Source organism: Bufo bufo, chromosome 9 (assembly GCF_905171765.1).
Source record: "Bufo bufo chromosome 9, aBufBuf1.1, whole genome shotgun sequence".
Taxonomy (NCBI): Eukaryota; Metazoa; Chordata; class Amphibia; order Anura; family Bufonidae; genus Bufo; species Bufo bufo.
Genome location: NC_053397.1, coordinates 129,232,258 through 129,253,169, shown reverse-complemented (window position 1 = coordinate 129,253,169; position 20,912 = coordinate 129,232,258). Strand labels below are relative to the sequence as shown.

General features: G+C 44.7%; 1 protein-coding gene across 2 annotated transcripts in view; it reads right to left on the bottom strand.

Annotated features, from left to right (window-relative positions):
• Window positions 1-20,912, bottom strand: part of LOC120978679 (L-selectin-like) — an 869,073-nt gene that overhangs the window by 129,192 nt on the left and 718,969 nt on the right. For both annotated transcript variants that reach the window (XM_040406944.1, XM_040406945.1), the window contains one exon: window positions 14,931-15,116. Coding sequence is in view for 1 of the 2 variants with exons in the window: in XM_040406945.1 (XP_040262879.1) it covers window positions 14,997-15,116 (120 nt within the window). In the remaining variant the exon portion in view is untranslated. The remainder of the gene's footprint in view (window positions 1-14,930; window positions 15,117-20,912) is intronic.

Here is a 20,912-nt window from a genome sequence, read left to right as displayed (position 1 = left end):
GACTGCTTGGCTGATTTGCAAGGGGGTGAGGTGAAAGACTGATGGACATCGGCTGCAGGTGCCAACTGTGATCTTTCAGCAGGAGACTGGGTGGGAGACAATGTGAAGGAACTGGATCCACTGTCAGCAACCCAATCTACTATCGCCTGTACTTGTTCAGGCCTCACCATTCGTAGAGTCCCATTAGGCCCGACCAAATACCGCTGCAGGTTCTGTCGCCTACTCGCACCTGAGGAAGGGGTTTTGTCATGGTTTGAATCTCTCTGTGACAATGGCCACACCCATCTGCCTCCCAGCCAAGCTCTTGAACTAATCCCTGCTTACCTCATTTGCATAGCCAATCAGAAGGGGTTTTACAATTTACCAATTGAAAGAGGTGTTCCAACTGTCAATATAAATATATGTGGGGCATTCAATAAAGAATGTTGTCAGTTTGAACTCACATACAGCCTGACTGGTGTTAGTTCTGTGAGAATTAAAACAACACGAGTGGTCGTTTGAGGCCGAATCATCAACGGCGGAACCAGCAGATATTGTGGTCACATCAGGGAGTGCCATGAGAGCAGAATAGAGCGAGCAGGGGCTCGTTACATTGGTGGCAGCGGTGGGATTGGCTCTCCAGTTACTGGGACACTCCAAATCACAACTAGGCATGACCAGCTACGCAGCCTGCAGGAGAGCCACGCTGAAAGATTTACTTGAGAGCCGAGGAGGGATCGGTGGGACAAAGAACATGGCCACCTTGATCAGTGAGGTAGCTGAGATGGATCAGGGATGGTGATGCTGGACCTCGGTCCATGGAAGACTTGTTTCAGCAACGAGTTAGAGAGCGGTTTGCATTATATGGTGCCAACCCATCCAAGACTGCCATACAGAATGCCATCAGAGACATCCAGCTGCAGGATAAGCGGCAAGAGAGAGAACTAGAGCGACAAGAGAGAATTGGAGCGACAACATGAGTGGAGAATGGCGGAAATACGGCGATCAGAGAAAACACCTAGGAGATACAGCACCTGTCCGTAAGCTGCCCTTTTGCGCATTCAAATTATTTAAGTAAGGAGAGGAGGAAATAGAAGAGTTTCTTCAGGACTTTGAGAGACTGTGCCAGATACATAAAGTGCCGTCCCAAGATCGGGTCGCCTTACTGGCGAGTAACTGACAAAGCTGCGGATGCGTATCGGGCCATGGAGGATGAGGACGCCATGGATTATGACCGGGTAAAAGAAGCCCTGCTAGCCCGATTTGCCATTACCCCTGAAGCCAGCTGGATTAAGTTTTGAGAATCCCGGAAACAAGGCAACCTAATATACGTGGAGTGGGCACATTGTCTGCAGCGGAACCTCAAGTGCTGGTTCCAGGGAAGCCATGCTCATACCATAGAGGACATCACCCAGCTAGTTCTCTTAGAGCAGTTCTTTGACCACACCCCTCCGGTAGTATGGGAATGGGTGTGAGATAAGCGGCCACAGACGGTATAGCAAGCGGCGACTTTGGCCGATGAATATCTGGACTCTCGGCGATCCATTGGAGGCCAGCACTATCCGCTACCGTGGCCTAGTGTACCGACCTCGAGCCCAAATCCAGTATCTCAGTGGGCTTCCTCTAGACCCTTAGCCCGATCAAAACCTTCTACCGGGCCTAAGTGCTATATATGTAATCAGACGAGTCATCTGCAGCGTTATTGCCCTAACCGATCCCCGAGGTACCAAGAGACTTCCCAGTCATCCAGGTCGGCGACTTATTGCCTCCAGAACGAGGCCAACCCTCTAGATGTTCAGGAAGAGTTTGGTGAGCTGTTCGATTCTGATCCCGTCCAGGCCGTAGCTGAAGATAATCAGCAGCACCATCGTCAGGCGGTATGGGTTAATGGGCAGCCGGCCCAGGGACTTTGTGATTCTGGGGCTTCGATTACCCTTATTCAGCCTCACATGGTTCCTTAGTCGGCCCGAACCGGCCAGACTGTGGCAGTCAAGGTAGCAGGGGGCAAGGTGCTGCATTTATCCACCGCCAGAGTTCACCTGGATTGGGGCTCAGGGAAGCAACAAGTGTGAGTAGGGATACTCTGTGAGTTACCCGCGGAAGTACTTTTGGGGAATTTGACTTCTTCATTTGCACCAGAGACCGCCATGGCCGTGACCACCCGACAACAAAGCCACCTACAAGGCAACTCCACTCCTATGGGGACCCAGGTAAGACCAAATCTTCCCACGTTACCCCAACTTGACAACCCCATGTCCTGGGATTCTCCTTCCGACGTTAGGCAAGAAACCCGGAGAGACCCTACTTTAGCGTGCTATCGGGACAGGGCGGGCAAGGATCCAGGGGGGTTAGGGGAAGACAGAATAGAGTGTGAGGGAGGGCTTCTTTATCGTTACACTGAAGGGGTGGGCAACGGGAAGCGCGAGGGCCCCCACAAACAGCTAGTTGTACCCCAGAAGTACAGACAGGAGCTATTGAGGATGGCTCACGATATCCCCTTTGCCAGACATTTACCGATAGCTAAGACCCGGAGTCGGTTGTCTCGTGCTTTCTTCTGGCCTAGGTTACATGCAGAGGTACGAGAATACTGCCGGACCTGTGAGACCTGCCAGAGGGTAGGAAAGGTGGGGGGGGGAATCATCCAAAAGCCTCTCTGCACCCCATGCAGATAATTAGGGAACCCTTTAGCCAGATAGCAGTAGACATTATTGGCCCACTGGCCCGCCCCAGTGCCACTGGGAAGAAGTGTATTCTTACAGTGGGGGATTACGCCACCCGCTACCCGGAAGCCATTCCCCTATCCAATATCCAGGCTGACACAGTAGCTGATGCCTTACTGCGGGTGTTCACTAGGGTAGGATTTCCCCAGGAGATATTGTCTGATCAAAGAAATCAGTTCACCGCCGAGCTGACCCAGCAGCTCTGACGCCTCTGTGGTATTAAAACCCTCCAGAGCACACCCTACCACCCCCAAAAGAACCCCCTAAAGCAGCTACTTCGGGCCTTCGTGGAGAGTAGGAAGGATTGGGAGAAATATCTTCCCCACCTACTGTTCGCCTACAGGGAGGTACCTCAAGAGTCCACAGGGTTTTCACCATTTGAGCTGTTGTATGGCAAAGGTTAGGGGACCCTTAGACTTAGTGAGGGCCCAGTGGGAAGGGGGAGAGGATCCGGAAGGCCTCCCTATCCTTAGTTGCGTCTTGGAACTCAGGGAGCGACTGCGGGAACTTACCGAGCTAGTCCATGAGAATATGCAATCAGCCCAGTGTCAGCAGAAGGTTTGGTATGATCGATCTGCTCGGAATCGCACTTTTTGTGTCGGACAGAAGGTCCTAGTACTAAAACCCTTAAAGCAAAAAAAATTACAGGCCTCCTGGCAGGGCCCCTATCAGGTGTTAAAACTGCTGTGTGACGCCACCTACGTGGTCGCCAGCTGTGCAGACACAAGAATTAAGAGGACATTCCACATCAAAATGATGAAGGCCTATCACGAGAGGGCTAAGGCAGTAGCTGCCATATGCGCTCCTGCCACGGGGACTCTGAATACCTGCCGATGCTGGAGCTTCCCGCAATCAGTAACCGTTCCGGGGGGGTGGAAGATGTTCAGTGAGGAGATGGGTTAGGACCCCAGGAACAAGAACAGGTCAGGGAATTACTCCAGGACCTGAAAGAGATGTTCTCAACACTCCCTGGATACACTCACTTGGCAGTGCACAAGGTGGAGACCCTCGGGCAGAAGCCCCTGAGACAATCAGCCTATAGGATTCCCGGAGCTGTGCAAGAAGGGATGAGAGCAGAGATTTGGGAGATGCTTGCGTTAGGGGTGATCGAACCATCGGCAAGCCCCTGGGCTTCCCCTGTAGTATTAGTCCCAAAACAGGATGGCATGACCCAATTTTGTATGGACTATAGGCGACTGAATGACTGTACTGTGACAGACGCCTACCCCATGCCCCGATTGGACGAATTGTTGGACAAAAAGACTCAGGGACATTATCTGACGACTATTGACCTGTGTAAGGGCTACTGGAGGCGGACGCCATTCCAAAGTCGGCCTTCATCACCCCGTTTGGCCTTTACGAGTTCCGGGTAATGCCATTCGGGATGAAAAATGCTCCGGCTACCTTCCAACGAATGATAGATCAACTCTTCAGTGGTCTGCAGGATTTTGCATGCGCATATCTTGATGACATCGCAATCTATAGCCAGACATGGGAGGAGCATCTCAGACACCTGGGCATAGTGCTAGACAGAATCAGAGTTGCAGGCCTGACCCTGAAGCCAGACAAGTGTAATATCGGGATGACTGAGGTACAATATCTGGGACATAGAGTGGGATGTGGGAAGCAGAGGCCGGAGCCTGCAAAAATCGAGGTCTTCCTAAACTGGCCGGTTCCCAGAACCAAGGCCCAGGTAGTTGCATTTTTAGGGACAGCCGGGTACTACAGAAAGTTTGTACCCCACTATAGTGACCTAGCCAAACCACTGACGGACCTGACCAAAAAGAATCTCCCTAGACTGGTCCTGTGGTCCCCAGAGTGCCAAACAGCATTTCAACAGTTGAAAACCACCCTAACACAAGCTCCCATACTGGCGGCACCGGATCCTAACAAACGCTTTGTCGTACATACAGACGCCTCCATGTTTGAACTGGGAGCCGTACTAAGTCAATTTGGCGACGACGGGAAGGAGCACCTAGTGGAGTATCTCGGCCACAAGTTGTTACCCCGTCAAGTTGGATATGCTGTGGAAAAAGAATGTTTGGCTTTAGTCTGGGCTTTAAAGAAATTGCAGCCCTACGTGTATGGAACGCTCTTTTATCGTCATGACGAACCACAATCCCTTGATATGGCTAAACTGGGTGGTGGGAGAGAATGGCCGATTACTAAGGTGGAGCCTGGCTTTGCAACCCTACAATTTCACCATACAATATCGGCCAGGGCCTCAAAACGGGAATGCGGATGGATTATCCCGGCAGATGGACCTGGAATCTTAAGACTACTTTTCAAACATCCTCGAGTTGACCCGGTGAGGGTCCCACTGTGCCTGTTGGACTGTTTCCCGGGAGGGGGGGTAAAACTAGGAGCCAGATCCACCATGATGCAATTGATTTCCCCTCAAAGCATCAACTGAAGTTATACCTCAAGTACTATGTATAAGGTCATGTTGTAGTGATATTATCAGATACTATATAGTGCAATAGACACATTGAGTATGCATTTTTGACGCAGTATGATATAATTTTCTGCACAAGGAGCTCTAAAGTAAAATTTACATCCCCACCTATCCCTTGTTTGTAATCGATCTCATCTGGTACTTACGTACAATTATTTTGCATTTCATAAGTCTTATTTACAGATCGTGGATCTGCAATGGGCGCAAATGTAGCACTGACATATGCAAACATTTTTATGGCTGATATTGACAAGATATTCAACTACAGTATGTAATCCACCACTTCAGACATGTTCTGAGGTACATAGACCATACCTTTCTTATTTGTACAGGTTCTGAGTCTCAACTTTCTAAGTTTTATGAATTTTCTGAATTGTTTGGACGCTTATCTTAAATTTACTCTGACATATTCATTTGAAATCGGTCCAATTTTTTGATATAGTGGGGAGTATACAGGATAATGCTTTACATACTGAGCGCTTTAGAAAAAGTACCAGTAAGAATACATTTCTTAGATTGGTTGTCAATTAGATAGTTGTCAATTGGAGACTGCTTTGGATGAAATCATTCATACTTTTCATGCAGGAGGATACCATCAGGGTATTTTACACAGATCAAAGCTGTTGATCAATATCCTGGTCTGATATACTGATGAGCGGCAGGGGTCATATTTGAATTCGCGATATTTCACGAATATTTTGTAAAATATTCATTGAATATTCGCAAATTAGAATATTTGCTATATTCTTCATTTTTTTACTCGAAAAATCTGCAAGGTAATGATCGTGTAATATGCAAATATTATGCGATCAATACAGGCATGGGTCAAAAACCAATATATAGCACTATAGAATACAGTGCTATATATTTGTTTTTTAGAATATTCATAATTTTTTCATCTGAGCTACTTAAAGGGCTTCTGTCAGCCTACTAAACCGTTTTTTATTTGTTTACTAATAATCCCTACACTGCGAATTATGCATACATAAGTTAAATAATCATTTCTGTTCAGTAGAATTTGCTAAAAAGCGATTTTTAAAATATGCAAATTACCTTGCTACCAGCAAGTAGGGCGGCTACTTGCTGGTAGCAGCCGCATCGTCCCCCCCTAATGACACCCCTTCCGCATTGTGATTGACAGGGCCAGGGAACGGAATCGTTCTCTGCTGGCCCTGCCTGTTAGCATGCAAAATCTGGCGCCTGCGCTGCGGCCGTACGTATCTTCAATCTGCGCAGGCGAACTGAGAGGCGGCCGCTCTCTCCTCAATGCGCCTGCGTCGGGTGTAGATGTGACGTCATCGGCGCAGGCGCATTGAGGATGGAGCGGCTGAGCGAGTGGCCGTCTCTCAGTGCGCCTGCGCAGATTGAAGATAGGTAAGGCCGCGGCGCAGGCGCCAGATTTTGAATGCTAACAGGCAGGGCCAGCAGAGAACGATTCCGTTCCCTGGCCCTGTCAATCACAATGCGGAGGGGGCGTCATTAGGGTCGGAGGATGCGGCTGCTACCAGCAAGTAGCCGCCCTACTTGCTGGTAGCAAGGTAATTTGCATATTTTAAAAATCGCTTTTTAGCAAATTCTACTGAACAGAAATGATTATTTAACTTATGTATGCATAAATCGCAGTGTAGGGATTATTAGTAAACAAAAAAAAAAAACGGTTTAGTGGGCTGACAGAAGCCCTTTAAGCAGGGAGGAATCATGACTTTAGATGGAAAAAATGACAAATATTCTAAAAAACAAATATATAGCACTACAGGGAGTGCAGAATTATTAGGCAAGTTGTATTTTTGAGGATTAATTTTATTATTGAACAACAACCATGTTCTCAATGAACCCAAAAAACTCATTAATATCAAAGCTGAATATTTTTGGAAGTAGTTTTTAGTTTGTTTTTAGTTTTAGCTATTTTAGGGGGATATCTGTGTGTGCAGGTGACTATTACTGTGCATCATTATTAGGCAACTAAACAAAAAACAAATATATACCCATTTCAATTATTTATTTTTACCAGTGAAACCAATATAACATCTCAACATTCACAAATATACATTTCTGACATTCAAAAACAAAACAAAAACAAATCAGTGACCAATATAGCCACCTTTCTTTGCAAGGACACTCAAAAGCCTGCCATCCATGGATTCTGTCAGTGTTTTGATCTGTTCACCATGAACATTGCGTGCAGCAGCAACCACAGCCTCCCAGACACTGTTCAGAGAGGTGTACTGTTTTCCCTCCTTGTAAATCTCACATTTGATGATGGACCACAGGTTCTCAATGGGGTTCAGATCAGGTGAACAAGGAGGCCATGTCATTAGATTTTCTTCTTTTATACCCTTTCTTGCCAGCCACGCTGTGGAGTACTTGGACGCGTGTGATGGAGCATTGTCCTGCATGAAAATCATGTTTTTCTTGAAGGATGCAGACTTCTTCCTGTACCACTGCTTGAAGAAGGTGTCTTCCAGAAACTGGCAGTAGGACTGGGAGTTGAGCTTGACTCCATCCTCAACCCGAAAAGGCCCCACAAGCTCATCTTTGATGATACCAGCCCAAACCAGTACTCCACCGCCACCTTGCTGGCGTCTGAGTCGGACTAGTAGGCAAATTAATGGAAACCCTATTAAAGGATAGGATTGTGGAACATCTAAAATCCCATGGATTGCAAGATGAAAAACAACATGGGTTTACTTCAGGGAGATCATGTCAAACAAATCTTATAGATTTTTTTGACTGGGTGAATAAAATAATAGACGGTGGAGGTGCAGTAGACATCGCATATCTAGATTTTAGTAAGGCTTTTGACACTGTCCCACATAGAAGACTTATCAATAAACTGCAGTCATTGAGCATGGACTCCCATATTGTTGAGTGGATTAGGCAGTGGCTGAGTGACAGACAACAGAGGGTTGTAGTCAATGGAGAACATTCAAAACAAGGTAATGTTACCAGTGGGGTTCCACAGGGATCTGTACTGGGACCGATTTTGTTTAATATCTTCATAAGTGATATTGCAAAAGGCCTCGCTGGTAAGGTTTGTCTTTTTGCTGATGACACAAAGATATGTAACAGGGTTGATGTTCCTGGAGGGAAACGCCAAATGGAAAAGGATTTAGGAAAACTAGAAGAATGGTCAGAACTCTGGAAACTGAAATTTAATGTGGATAAGTGCAAGATAATGCACCTGGGGCGTAAAAACCCAAGGGCAGAATATAGAATATTTGACACAGTCCTGACCTCAGTATCTGAGGAAAGGGATTTAGGAGTAATTATTTCAGAAGACTTAAAGGTGGGAAGACAATGTAATAGAGCAGCACGAAATGCCAGCAGAATGCTTGGATGTATAGGGAGAGGTATAAGCAGTAGAAAGAGTGAAGTGCTTATGCCGCTGTACAGAACACTGGTGAGACCTCACTTGGAGTATTGTGCGCAGTACTGGAGGCCATATCTCCAGAAGGATATAGATACTCTAGAGAGAGTTCAGAGAAGAGCTACTAAACTAGTACATGGATTGCAGGATAAAACTTACCAGGAAAGGTTAAAGGACCTTAATATGTATAGCTTGGAAGAAAGAAGAGACAGAGGGGATATGATAGAAACTTTTAAATACATAAAGGGAATCAACTCGGTAAAGGAAGAGAGCATATTTAAAAGAAGAAAAACTACCACAAGAGGACACAGTTTTGAATTAGAGGGGCAAAGGTTTAACAGTAATATAAGGAAGTATTACTTTACTGAGAGAGTAGTGGATGCATGGAATAGCCTTCCTGCAGAAGTGGTAGCTGCAAATACAGTGAAGGGGTTTAAGCATGCATGGGATAGGCATAAGGCCATCCTTCATATAAGATAGGGCCGGGGGCTATCCATAGTATTCAGTATATTGGGCAGACTAGATGGGCCGAATGGTTCTTATCTGCCGACACATTCTATGTTTCTATGTTTCTAATCCAGCCACGGGCCCATCCATCTGGCCCATCAAGACTCACTCTCATTTCATCAGTCCATAAAACCTTAGAAAAATCAGTCTTGAGATATTTCTTGGCCCAGTCTTGACATTTCAGCTTGTGTGTCTTGTTCAGTGGTGGTCGTCTTTCAGCCTTTCTTACCTTGGCCATGTCTCTGAGTATTGCACACCTTGTGCTTTTGGGCACTCCAGTGATGTTGCAGCTCTGAAATATGGCCAAACTGGTGGCAAGTGGCATCTTGGCAGCTGCACGCTTGACTTTTCTCAGTTCATGGGCAGTTATTTTGCACCTTGGTTTTTCCACACGCTTCTTGCGACCCTGTTGACTATTTTGAATGAAACGCTTGATTGTTCGATGATCACGCTTCAGAAGCTTTGCAATTTTAAGAGTGCTGCATCCCTCTGCAAGATATCTCACTATTTTTGACTTTTCTGAGCCTGTCAAGTCCTTCTTTTGACCCATTTTGCCAAATAATTATGCACACCTAATATAGGGTGTTGATGTCATTAGACCACACCCCTTCTCATTACAGAGATGCACATCACCTAATATGCTTAATTGGTAGTAGGCTTTCGAGCCTATACAGCTTGGAGTAAGACAACATGCATAAAGAGGATGATGTGGTCAAAATACTTATTTGCCTAATAATTCTGCACGCAGTGTATATCGAATATAGTGCTATATATTAGTTTTTTTGAATATTTGCCATTGACAAATATTCTAAAAAACAAAAGTATAGCACTATATACTTCTTTAAAGGCTAAAGACAGCATTTTATTTTTCATTTGCATCTTAACCCCTTAGTGACCAGCCTGTTTTGAGCCTAACGACCAAGCAAATTTTTTTTTTCATTTTTTTCATTATCGCCTTCCAAGAGCTATAACTTTTTAAATTTTTCTCTTGATGTAGTCGTATGAGGGCTTTTATCATGGGACAAGTTGTAGTTTTAATTGCACCATTTTGGGAGGCACGTAAATTACTGATTAATTACACCGTTGCTGAGAGGAAGATGGGAAAACAGCAACACTGGCAAGGAGTTTTCACTTTATACATTCATTTGTTGGCATAAATAACATAAATTTATTCTCCGGGTCGGTATAATTACAGTGATACCAAATGTATGTAAGTTTTTATTTTTACATTTTACTACTTTTGCACAATAATAACTTTTTTAAAAAGACAAAAATGTTTTTGCTTTGCCACATCCCAAGACCCATAACCTTTTTCTTTCTATGGAACTGTAATGCCTTGATTTTTGCGGGACGACTTGTAGATTTCATTTGCATCATTTTGGGATAGAGATGACAGTTCCTCTTTACATGTTGATTTTAAAATCACACATTGTTGCAAGGAAAGAGAGATTGCCCTAAGTTTCCTATGGCCCCTATTACTTAGACTCTGTAGAGGTGTGATTTATGTACATTTACAATTTTTGTGCTTTTAATTATTTTTGTATTTTTTTATGTAGGTTTCTTATAAAGATATGGATCTCACTATATCTGAGAAGGAAGATGACTTTCATTTTTGCACTTCGGACACTTCTTTTTGTGGACTGATTATGTAATTAACGTTTTATTAATTTACAGTATATACATTGATTTGACATCTGAAAGTATGTTTGAGCTGGCATGTCACAATTGGATCTTTACTTTTGTTGGGTGATGAAACATTGCCATATGTAGACTTTATTTTTAGCTTAATTGCTTTTTCTAGCATTTAGGACCCTGATTCAGCCCAGTTTTCTTGCAGTGTGGTACATGTTTGTGCAGCATGTGGCACTTTAGGTTTCCACCCCTGGTTTGGGGATTCCGAATGGTGTCTCTCAACCTCTGGGTATGGGTCTCGACTGGGATGTGCCAGTTTACCTTTTACATGTTGTTTTCTGCCTCTATTCCTATGTGAGCCTATATAGGGTTTATATGAATTTTCGCTTAATTAATATGGTAGCCAGAGTAGTGAAGGGATCCATAGAATATGCCTCTGCTAACTACCTGCCTGCCACATATATGCTAATTCAGCTGTTTCAACTGGTCCTTGGTTACCTATAACACTTGGAAGATGTTGCTGGAACCATGCAATTTGCCCTATTTGTCATGCAGTGTCCAGAAGGGAGTTTCCTGGCACTTAATGCTTGATCGATATATATGCAATCTTAGCACAAACTCATACAGAAATACAGTATCTGACCTCCTCCTCATTGGACAGTGTATCTCATCCCCCGCCTATTGATATATTTTCTTAATTGCTTATTAAGTAGTTAAGTACACATTGTTTCTCATTTTATATGTGATTTTGATGTATTTGGAAATCGCTTTGACAAGAATGTTGGATGTCATGTACTATTGCAATGTGTATTTTATCATTAATTTTTATTTTAATGATGTTTAATTAATCTTATTATGATGTCATCCCAATTTAGTTATATATTTTTGTCCTTTTGTATATCACATTGCTTGAAAAAGCATGTGGAAGTTGAACTTTTGCTATGGACACAGGTGAATAGACACACTATGGTTGTTTTTCGACATTGGAGTACTGTGATCCTTACTTCCGTCACTAGATCAATATCTAGAGAGTGAAAAACTCCTTTAACCCCTTAAGGACCGGGCTCATTTTCACCTTAAGGACCAGGCCATTTTTTGGAAATCTGACCAGTGTCACTTTAAGTGCTAATAACTTTAAAATGCTTTGACTTATCCAGGCCATTCTGAGATTGTTTTTTCGTCACATATTGTACTTCATGACACTGGTAAAATGAAGTCAAAAAAATTATTTTTTTTGCACAAAAAAATACCTAATTTACCAAAAATTTGGAAAAATTAGCAAATTTTAAAGTTTCAGTTTCTCTACTTCTGTAATACATAGTAATACCCCAAAAAATTGTGATGACTTTACATTCCCCATATGTCTACTTCATGCTTGAATTGTTTTGGGAATGATATTTTATTTTTTGGGGATGTTATAAGGCTTAGAAGTTTAGAAGCAAATCTTGAAATTTTTCCGAAATTTACAAAAACTCAATTTTTAGGGACCAGTTCAGGTTTGAAGTCACTTTGCGAGGCTTACATAATAGAAACCACCCAAAAATGACCCCATCTAAGAAACTACACCCCTCAAGGTATTCAAAACTGATTTTGCATACATTGTTAACCCTTTAGGTGTTGCACAAGAGTTATTGGCAAATGGGGAGGAAATTTGAGAATTTGATTTTTCTGTCTAATTTTTCATTTTAACCCATTTTTTCCACTAACAAAGCAAGGGTTAACAGCCAAACAAGACTGTATCTTTATTGCCCTGACTCTGCTGTTTACAGAAACACCCAATATGTGGCCGTAAACTACTGTACGGCCTCACAGCGGGGCGTAGAGTGAAAGGTGCGCCGTATGGTTTTTGGAGGGCTGATTTTGCTGGACTGGATTATTTACACCATGTCCCATTTGAAGCCCCCTGATGCACCCCTAGAGGAGAAACTCCCTAAAAGTGACCCCATCTAAGAAACTACACCCCTCAAGGTATTCAAAACTGATTTTACATACGTCGTTAACACTTTAGGTGTTGCACAAGAGTTATTGGCAAATGGAGATGAAATTTGAGAATTTCATTTTTTTGCCTAATTTTCAATACCTAATATGTGTACTTTTTTTTTATTTATGTAAGTTTTACACAATGATTTCATTTTTGAAACAAAAAAAAATTAGGTTTTAGTGTCTCCATAGTCTAAGAGCCATAGTTTTTTCAGTTTTTGGGTGATTATCTTAAGTAGGGTCTCATTTTTTGCGGGATGAGATGACGGTTTGATTGCTACAATTTTGGCGTACATGCGACTTTTTTGATCACTTTTATTACCTTTTTTTGGGAAGTAAGGTGAGCAAAATTTCAATTTCATCATAGTTTTTTATTTTTTATTTTTATGGCGTTCACCGTTCGGGTAAAGTAACATGACCGTTTTATAGATCAGGTCGTTACGGACGCGGCGATACCAAACATGTGTAGGGAATGTTATTTTTTTAATTTTTAATCAGTGATAAATGTGTTTTTTGATTTTTACTTTTTTTTCACTTTTTTTCACTTTTTTTTTTACCCAGATCCACTTGGTTCTTGAAGATCCAGTGGGTCTGATGTCTGTATAATACAGTACAGTACAATATATATTGTTCTGTACTGTATTTTACTTACACTGAACAGATCTATGCTTTCAGCAAAGATCTGTTCAGCACCATGGACAGCAGGACGCCTGAGAGGCGTCCTGTTGCCATGGGAACCTTCCCCGTCTGCTCAGAACTGCGCAGACGGGGAAGGGTAAGGATGGGATCTGGCGGGGGGCTCTCTGGGGGCTCTCTCCCTCCCCATCGGGGGGCTGCAAAGGCACAGCAGCCCCCCGATCGGAGAGGGAGGGAGCTCCCTCTTACTGTTAACTTTTTCCATACAGCGGTCCGTACGGACCGCTGTATGGAAAGGGTTAAACGGCTGACATCGCATCACCGATGTCAGCCGTTTATACCAGGGTGCCAGCAATGTGCTGGCACCCTGGTATACCCACTCTACACCAACGATTATTCAATGGGAGGCGGGCGGGGGATCGCGATCCCGCCTGCCGCACCGCCCGCCTCCCGCACCGCCCGCAACACCCCCCCTGCACCTCCCACCGGGCTAAAATCATTCAGAGGTGCAGGGGGGGGTGATAAAAATATATTTTCGGCACACTAAAGTTTCTGATCGCCGCGGTCAGGGACCGCAGCGATCAGAAACAGCAGAAAGCGCAACAAACCGCAGGTCTGAATTGACCTGCGGTTTGTTGCGATCGCGGACATGGGGGGGTCACGGGACTCCCCCGCGCATTTAGCCGAGGTGCCTGCTCAATGATTTGAGCAGGCACCTTGTTCCGATCAAAGCCGGCCGGGCGGCAGTGATCGGAACAACACATGACGTACCGGTACGTCATGTGTCCTTAAGGACTCGGGAAACATGCCGTACCCATACGTCATGTGTCCTTAAGGGGTTAATACCTTCATGCCAGGATTGTTTTTCGTTTTCGCATTTAAATTTTTCACTCTCCGCCTTGTTTTTTGCAGGACAAGTTGTACATTCTGATGGCACAATTTAATATTGCATATGATGTACTGCGAAGATGGAAAAAAAATCCAAAATGCAATTCTGCCACACTTTTATGGGTTTTGTTTTTACGATGTTCCATAAGCAGTAAACTGACATATTAACTTCATTCTCCAGGTCAGTACAATTATGGCGATATCACATTTGTTAGTTTTTCTTACGTTTTAATACCAAAATAAATAAAAACCTTGAAAAATAAATTTTCTAATTTCATTGCAATATTCTGAACCCTATAACGATTTTGTAGTTATACAGTATGTATGGAGCTGTGTGAGTTTTTTTTGGGGGGTGATCTGTACTTTTCATTGATACCATTTTCGGGTGTGCATGGTTTTTTGATCACTGTTCCTTTCCTTTTTTGGGATAGGTAAAGCAAACAAAAAAATGGCTAATCAGACATTTATATGTATTGCGCTGGGTGGAAAGGGGTTAAACAATGCTAAATGTGCAATGACATTAAGTATTCTGCCTGTGAAGAAGAAATATTTTGGATTTTAAATTGTCCAAATAAAGTTATTGGATTTTACTCCTGATTGCTGAATGTCGTTCACTTTTGCAGCCATGTACAGTATTTTATACCTCTTATTTATAAATTTGTCTCTTTAGGATTTTTGTATGAATTCTGCTTTGAAAATCATTAGGCTAACCTATTTATTTGCAGTCCTTAAAGTGTAATACAAATACATATTCAATAAACAATACCTTCACATTTGGGAATGTCCTCTGTCCATTGGCCTGTAGATCCACAGGTTGTTACATTAGATCCCCTTAATGTCCACCCTTCTGAGCAAGTGAATTTACACATGGAACCAAAACTATTCTCAGCCCATGGATGAATGCATGTAAATGATCCGATTTGAGGAAAATTGAGAGTCCCACAAGTAACAACTAGAATAGAAATAAATATTATGTTCTGATTAGATAGATATACTACATTCTCATAAGAGCTGCAGTCATGTAAAATTTTGTGCTTGTTCTTGGGTTATCAATATCAACAGGCAAACACTGTATGAACATCCACAATTATAACAGTAGAGGTCAAATAACAGGATAGACAATAGAACAGTATATTTATGCTTCCATGACTACTTTTGAGTAAGCACTAGTGTTGATCGAGCACCAAAGTGCTCGGGTGCTCGAGTAGAACACCAAGCACAAAGGAAGTCAATGGGAGAACCCGAGCATTAAACCAGGCACTCAAGAGGTGAGGGTGTCTGGTTCACTGGAAAATGTCAGAAATTGATGGAAACACTACTGAAATTGTTTGGGAAGGATATCTGGATGCATCTTGGACTCCCAGGTCACTGCTGGGAATGATGTTGTCCGAGTAGTACGCCCCTTTTACAGACTGACAAAAATACGCACAAAACGGAAGATAAAATAGATTTTAGAGGAAAAATTGTTAGGAAACATTCTTTCCTGTATATTTAATTGTATATAAAGTTCAAGTGCTGCCAAAAATTACAAGGAAGAGGCACTCCGATACAACCTGTATATCACATAAAGGAGGTGTCACGGCTGAGGATGGGGAAAACCCTCAGCCGTGCGATGCCACAAACTGTTAGTCGCTGCTCGGCCAGGACAACAGAATAAGGGAGCAGGTCACCTCCTAACGCATCCCTAATCTGACCCTGACTCCTAGCTGCATGAGCCGACCTTGAAGGTAGGAGGGCTCATGCTCAGGAACCTCGGATCCCTACTCACCCTCCACCGATCCCTGAACTAGGAGCTGGGTAGACCACCTGTTCCTCCTGGATGCGGTGAAATAGGAGTCTAAACTGGCCGAGCTGCAAGGGGATATAAACATAAACAGACTATGGATATGGCAGGAGCTTGAAAGACTTTCACCCTTACCTGCCACAGACACACTGACTGGATCCCTGGACACAAGTGCTGAAGTCCACACACAGACATAAAAGGACACAGCACACAAACACACAGGAAGCCAGAACCATAGCTGCAATAATAACAGACACCACATAAACATAAACTTAACATCACAACATTTATGACCACAAGGGTGGCCCTCACTGGCAGATGGTATAAGGGACCAGGAGGGTGCCTCCAGCTTACAAACAAGGCTGGAGTACCCCTCAGACATCAGGTCTCAACTGAGGCTATATAGGCCCAAGTAGCCACACCCACACAGACACAGCCAGTGTTCACACACACACAGAAAGGAATGAACCCTTCTCACACCAGGGAAGGGAAGACAGCCACTTAAAGGAGAAAGTGCACACATAACTAAAACCCTGTGCACACCAGACATACAAAAGACACACTAACAAAGATAGGTTGCCAGGTGCAACCGCATGCAGATGGCAGCAAGCTGCCAAGCATCAGCTCAGGCTGCTAAACTGCAAAATAACTACATGTTGCCAGTGGCAACCACAAGTGAGGCAACATACTAGCGGCCCTCACCTGTGGTTGAACAACCAAACCAGACCGCAGGCAACAGCATGCGGATACAGGAGTCACGACCATGACCATGGTCGTGACAGGAGGGCCTCATTCACATTGTGGTACAATTGTTCAGGAAGTGGGACTCCTACGGTATACTCATAAAGCCTATGCACTAAGTGAAAGGGCTGCCAAAAATTACAAGGAACCGACACTCCAATCTACTCTTTGTTACACATAAAGGACTGCATCATACACACTAGGGATGTCCCGATACCATTTTTTTAAGACCGAGTACGAGTACCGATACTTTTATTTAAGTACTCATCGATACCAATTACCGATACCAATTATGGTGTGGTAATGTTTTTACAGCAAATTCTAATTTAATTTACAAACCTTGTACAAAGAAACAGCGGTGCAGTTGCTGATAGCAATGAAAAAAATTAAAGCTGGAATTTGGTTGCTATGGACAACTGCTTTACTTTTCCTTTTGTACAAGGGTTAATAAATGGGCATATAACAGTGTTTCCCAACCAATGTGCCTCCAGCTGTTGCAAAACTACAACTCCCAGCCAAACGCTGTCTGGGCATGCTGGGAGGTGTAGTTTTGTCACTTTTGCAACAGCTGGAGGCACACTGGTTGGGAAACACTGGCATATAAGGAGGGGAATGGGCACATGAAAGGAGAGAATGGGCCAGTGTTTCCCAACCAGCGTGCCTCTAGCTGTTGCAAAAGTGACAAAACTACAACTCCCAGCATGCCCGGACAGCCTTTGGCTGTGCGGGCATGCTGGGAGTTGTAGTTTTGCAACAGCTGGAGGCACACTGGTTGGGGATCACTTATATGCCCATTCCGCCCCCCCCCCCCCAAACTTATTTTATTATTAATTGTTTGTCTGTTTTAACATGAAATGGAGAAAAATTAACTAAATTTCTCCTCCATTTCATGCACCGTACCCACCTGGCCTGCTGCAATCCTTGCCATGCAGATGCACCTGGGAGGAAGTAGCTTTAACTTCCTCCCAGTGCCAGTGTTCCGGCAAAACGCATCCGGCATTGTGGTCAGACCGCAAAAAATTAGAAAAAATTAATGCCAGAGTCGGTTTTCCGGATGACACCGGAAAGGCGGATCCGGCATTTCAATGCATTTGTAAGACGGATCAGGATCCTGATCCGTCTGACAAATGCCATCAGTTGGTATACGTTTTGATGGATCTGGCAGGCAGATCCGACGCTAGCATAATGAAGGCGACTGAGTAGTCACAGACTGTACGAGTGCTCCCAGTCTGGTATATCCTTGGTGACAACCACAGCAGACAGCATCATAGCAGTCACAGGGGTTGTCAGCCACTTTCCCTGAAGTTCTCATTGCCAGCTCCTCCCACTCCTGCTCTGGATGAAAGGCAGCCATATTGGCCGTCACCCAGCTTTCTCAGACTCAGATGTGGCTGGCAGACATAAGAATGGACTGCAGTACCTGGGCTCCGGCAGCTCCTGCCATCTCTCCACCTCCGGCCCAGCTCCTTGCAGTCCCCTGACTCCGTGAGGGTAATATCCAGAACCCCAGCCAGGGGCGGCCTCCTCCTGCCGCTGCCAAGCCAGCACGTCCCCAGGTGGATAATATCCGCTGCCATCCCCAGGTCTGTGCGTAGTCGACATGGGACTTAAAACACTGCCGCAAAGAAGTCCCGCCCACACGCTGATCAGCTAGGAGCTGCGCCACCGCCGCCCGGAAGAAGATGGGACAAGCCGCCACCACCGCTGATCTGGGCCCTTGAGGTATCGGCCGTGGTATCGGCGACATTTGCACGAGTACAAGTACTCGTGCAAATGTCCGGTATCGGCCCCGATACCGATACTGGTATCGGTATCGGGACATCCCTAATACACACCCTTAAAAAATTATGATTTTTGGGGCGAGGGCCTGCTGCCAAGCTGACCATTAAAAAAAATTTGTGGATGAGGGCCTGCTGTCGAGCTGACCATTTAAAAAATCGTGTGGACGAGGGCCTGCTGCAGAGCTGACCATTTTAAAAATTCTGTGGGCGAGGGCCTGCTGCCGAGCTGACCATCTAAATAAATTTTTGGGCGAGGGTCTGCTGCCGAGCTGACCATGTAAAAAATTTTGTGGATGAGGGTCTGCTGCCGAGCTGAGCATTTAAAACATTTTGTGGATTAGGGCCTGCTGCTGAGCTGACCATTTTTAAAATTGTGTGGACGAGGGCCTTCTGCCAAGCTGACCATTTAAAAAAAATTGTGGATGAGAGCCACAGCTCAGTCTTGTCCCTTATTCACTGCCACAGCTCTGCGGTGGTGTACTGTCAAAAAGCAAATACGTTTTAGCGCGGCCTGTTGCCGCTTCCCCACTGCAGTGCTACATAATTCAGAGGTGGAGGAGGAGAAGGAGTGGTTGCAGCCACTAACGTAGGTGGCGGCGGAAACCCTCATGGAAGTAGGGCCCGCAATCCTTGGCGTCGGTAGCACCTGTGCCATCCCAGGGTACGATTCGCTCCTGGCCTCCACAACATTCACCCAGTGTGCAGTCAGGCAAATGTAGTGTCCCTGGCCAAAAGCGCTTGTAATGTCGATGCACCACCGCCTAATAAAAAATTAAACTGAATGAATGTCACTGATATTAAGGATGCGCACACGTTATACAGGAGGTATAGCGCAAGTAATGTCGCTGCCACCACTGCCTAATATTTTTTTTTTAACTGAATGAATGTCACTGATATTTAGGATGCGCACACGTTATACAGGAGGTATAGCGCAAGTAATGTCGCTGCCACCACTGCCTAATATATTTTTTTTAACTGAATGAATGTCACTGATATTTAGGATGCGCACACGTTATACAGGAGGTATAGCGCAAGTAATGTCGCTGCCGCCACCGCCTAATAAAAATGACACTGAATGAATGTCACTGATATTTAGGATGTGCACACGTTATACAGGAGATTTGGCGCTGGTTATGTCGCTGTCACCACCGGCTAATAAAAAATTACACTGAATTAATGTCACTGATATTTCGGATATGCAAACGTTATACAGGAGATGTAGCGCAGGTAATATAACTGCCCGCAGCGGACACCGTCTACAGAAAAAGTACACTGGATGTCTCAGATATTTTTTGGCTGTGCACACGTTAGACAGTAGATGTAGTGCAGATAATGTCGCTGTCTGCAGAGGCCTAACCATTGCATGCTATTTAGCGCAGGATGCGCTAAAAATTTATTTTACTGCCACACACAATAGTCCTTATAAGTAGAGTTGAGCGAACACCTGGATGTTCGGGTTCGAGAAGTTCGGCCGAACTTCCCGGAAATGTTAGGGTTCGGGATCCGAACCCGAACCGAACTTCGTCCCGAACCCGAACCCCATTGAAGTCAATGGGGACCCGAACTTTTGGGCACTAAAAAGGCTGTAAAACAGCCCAGGAAAGAGCTAGAGGGCTGCAAAAGGCAGCAACATGTAGGTAAATCCCCTGCAAACAAATGTGGATAGGGAAATGAATTAAAATAAAAATAAAAAAAATAAAAATGACCCAATATCAATTGGACAGAGGTCCCATAGCAGAGAATCTGGCTTCACGTCAGCAGAGAATCAGTCTCTTCATGCCATAGCAAAGAATCTGGCTTCATGTCAGCAGAGAATCAGTCTCTTCATGCCATAGCAGAGAATCTGGCTTCATGTCACCCACCACTGGGACAGGCCACTGTCACATATTTAGGCCCCGGCACCCAGACAGAGGAGAGAGGTCCCGTAACAGAGAATCTGGCCTGATGTCGGCACAGAATCTGTCTTCATGTCATAGCAGAGAATCAGGCTTCACGTCACCCACCACTGGAACAGGCCACTGTCACACATTTAGGCCCAGGCACCCAGGCAGAGGAGAGAGCAGGGACGTGCACACATAGGGATGAAAGGGGGCTTGAGCCCCTGCCCTTTTCATCACCGGCCCCTTAAATGCCCTCCGCTCTTACAGAAATTTTATTTTATTGGAACTTTTTTTTTTTTTCATAATGCGCAGATGCTGGCACTCACTGTCACGTGCGCTGCGCATTAATCTTTGTTAATTATCAAGACCAGACCCGCCGGCAAGTCACGTGGTACGGGCGGCGCGCACAGGCAGTCTTCTGAGCAGAGAAGAAGAGCTGCCTGGCTGTGTGTGCTCCCGCCCGTCCTGCCCCTGCTGACAAGCCGCCTCAGAGCCTCACCGCCCGCCCCTCCCGTCAGGAATCCAGATTCAAGTGTGGGTGAGTGAAGAAAAAGAAAATGATT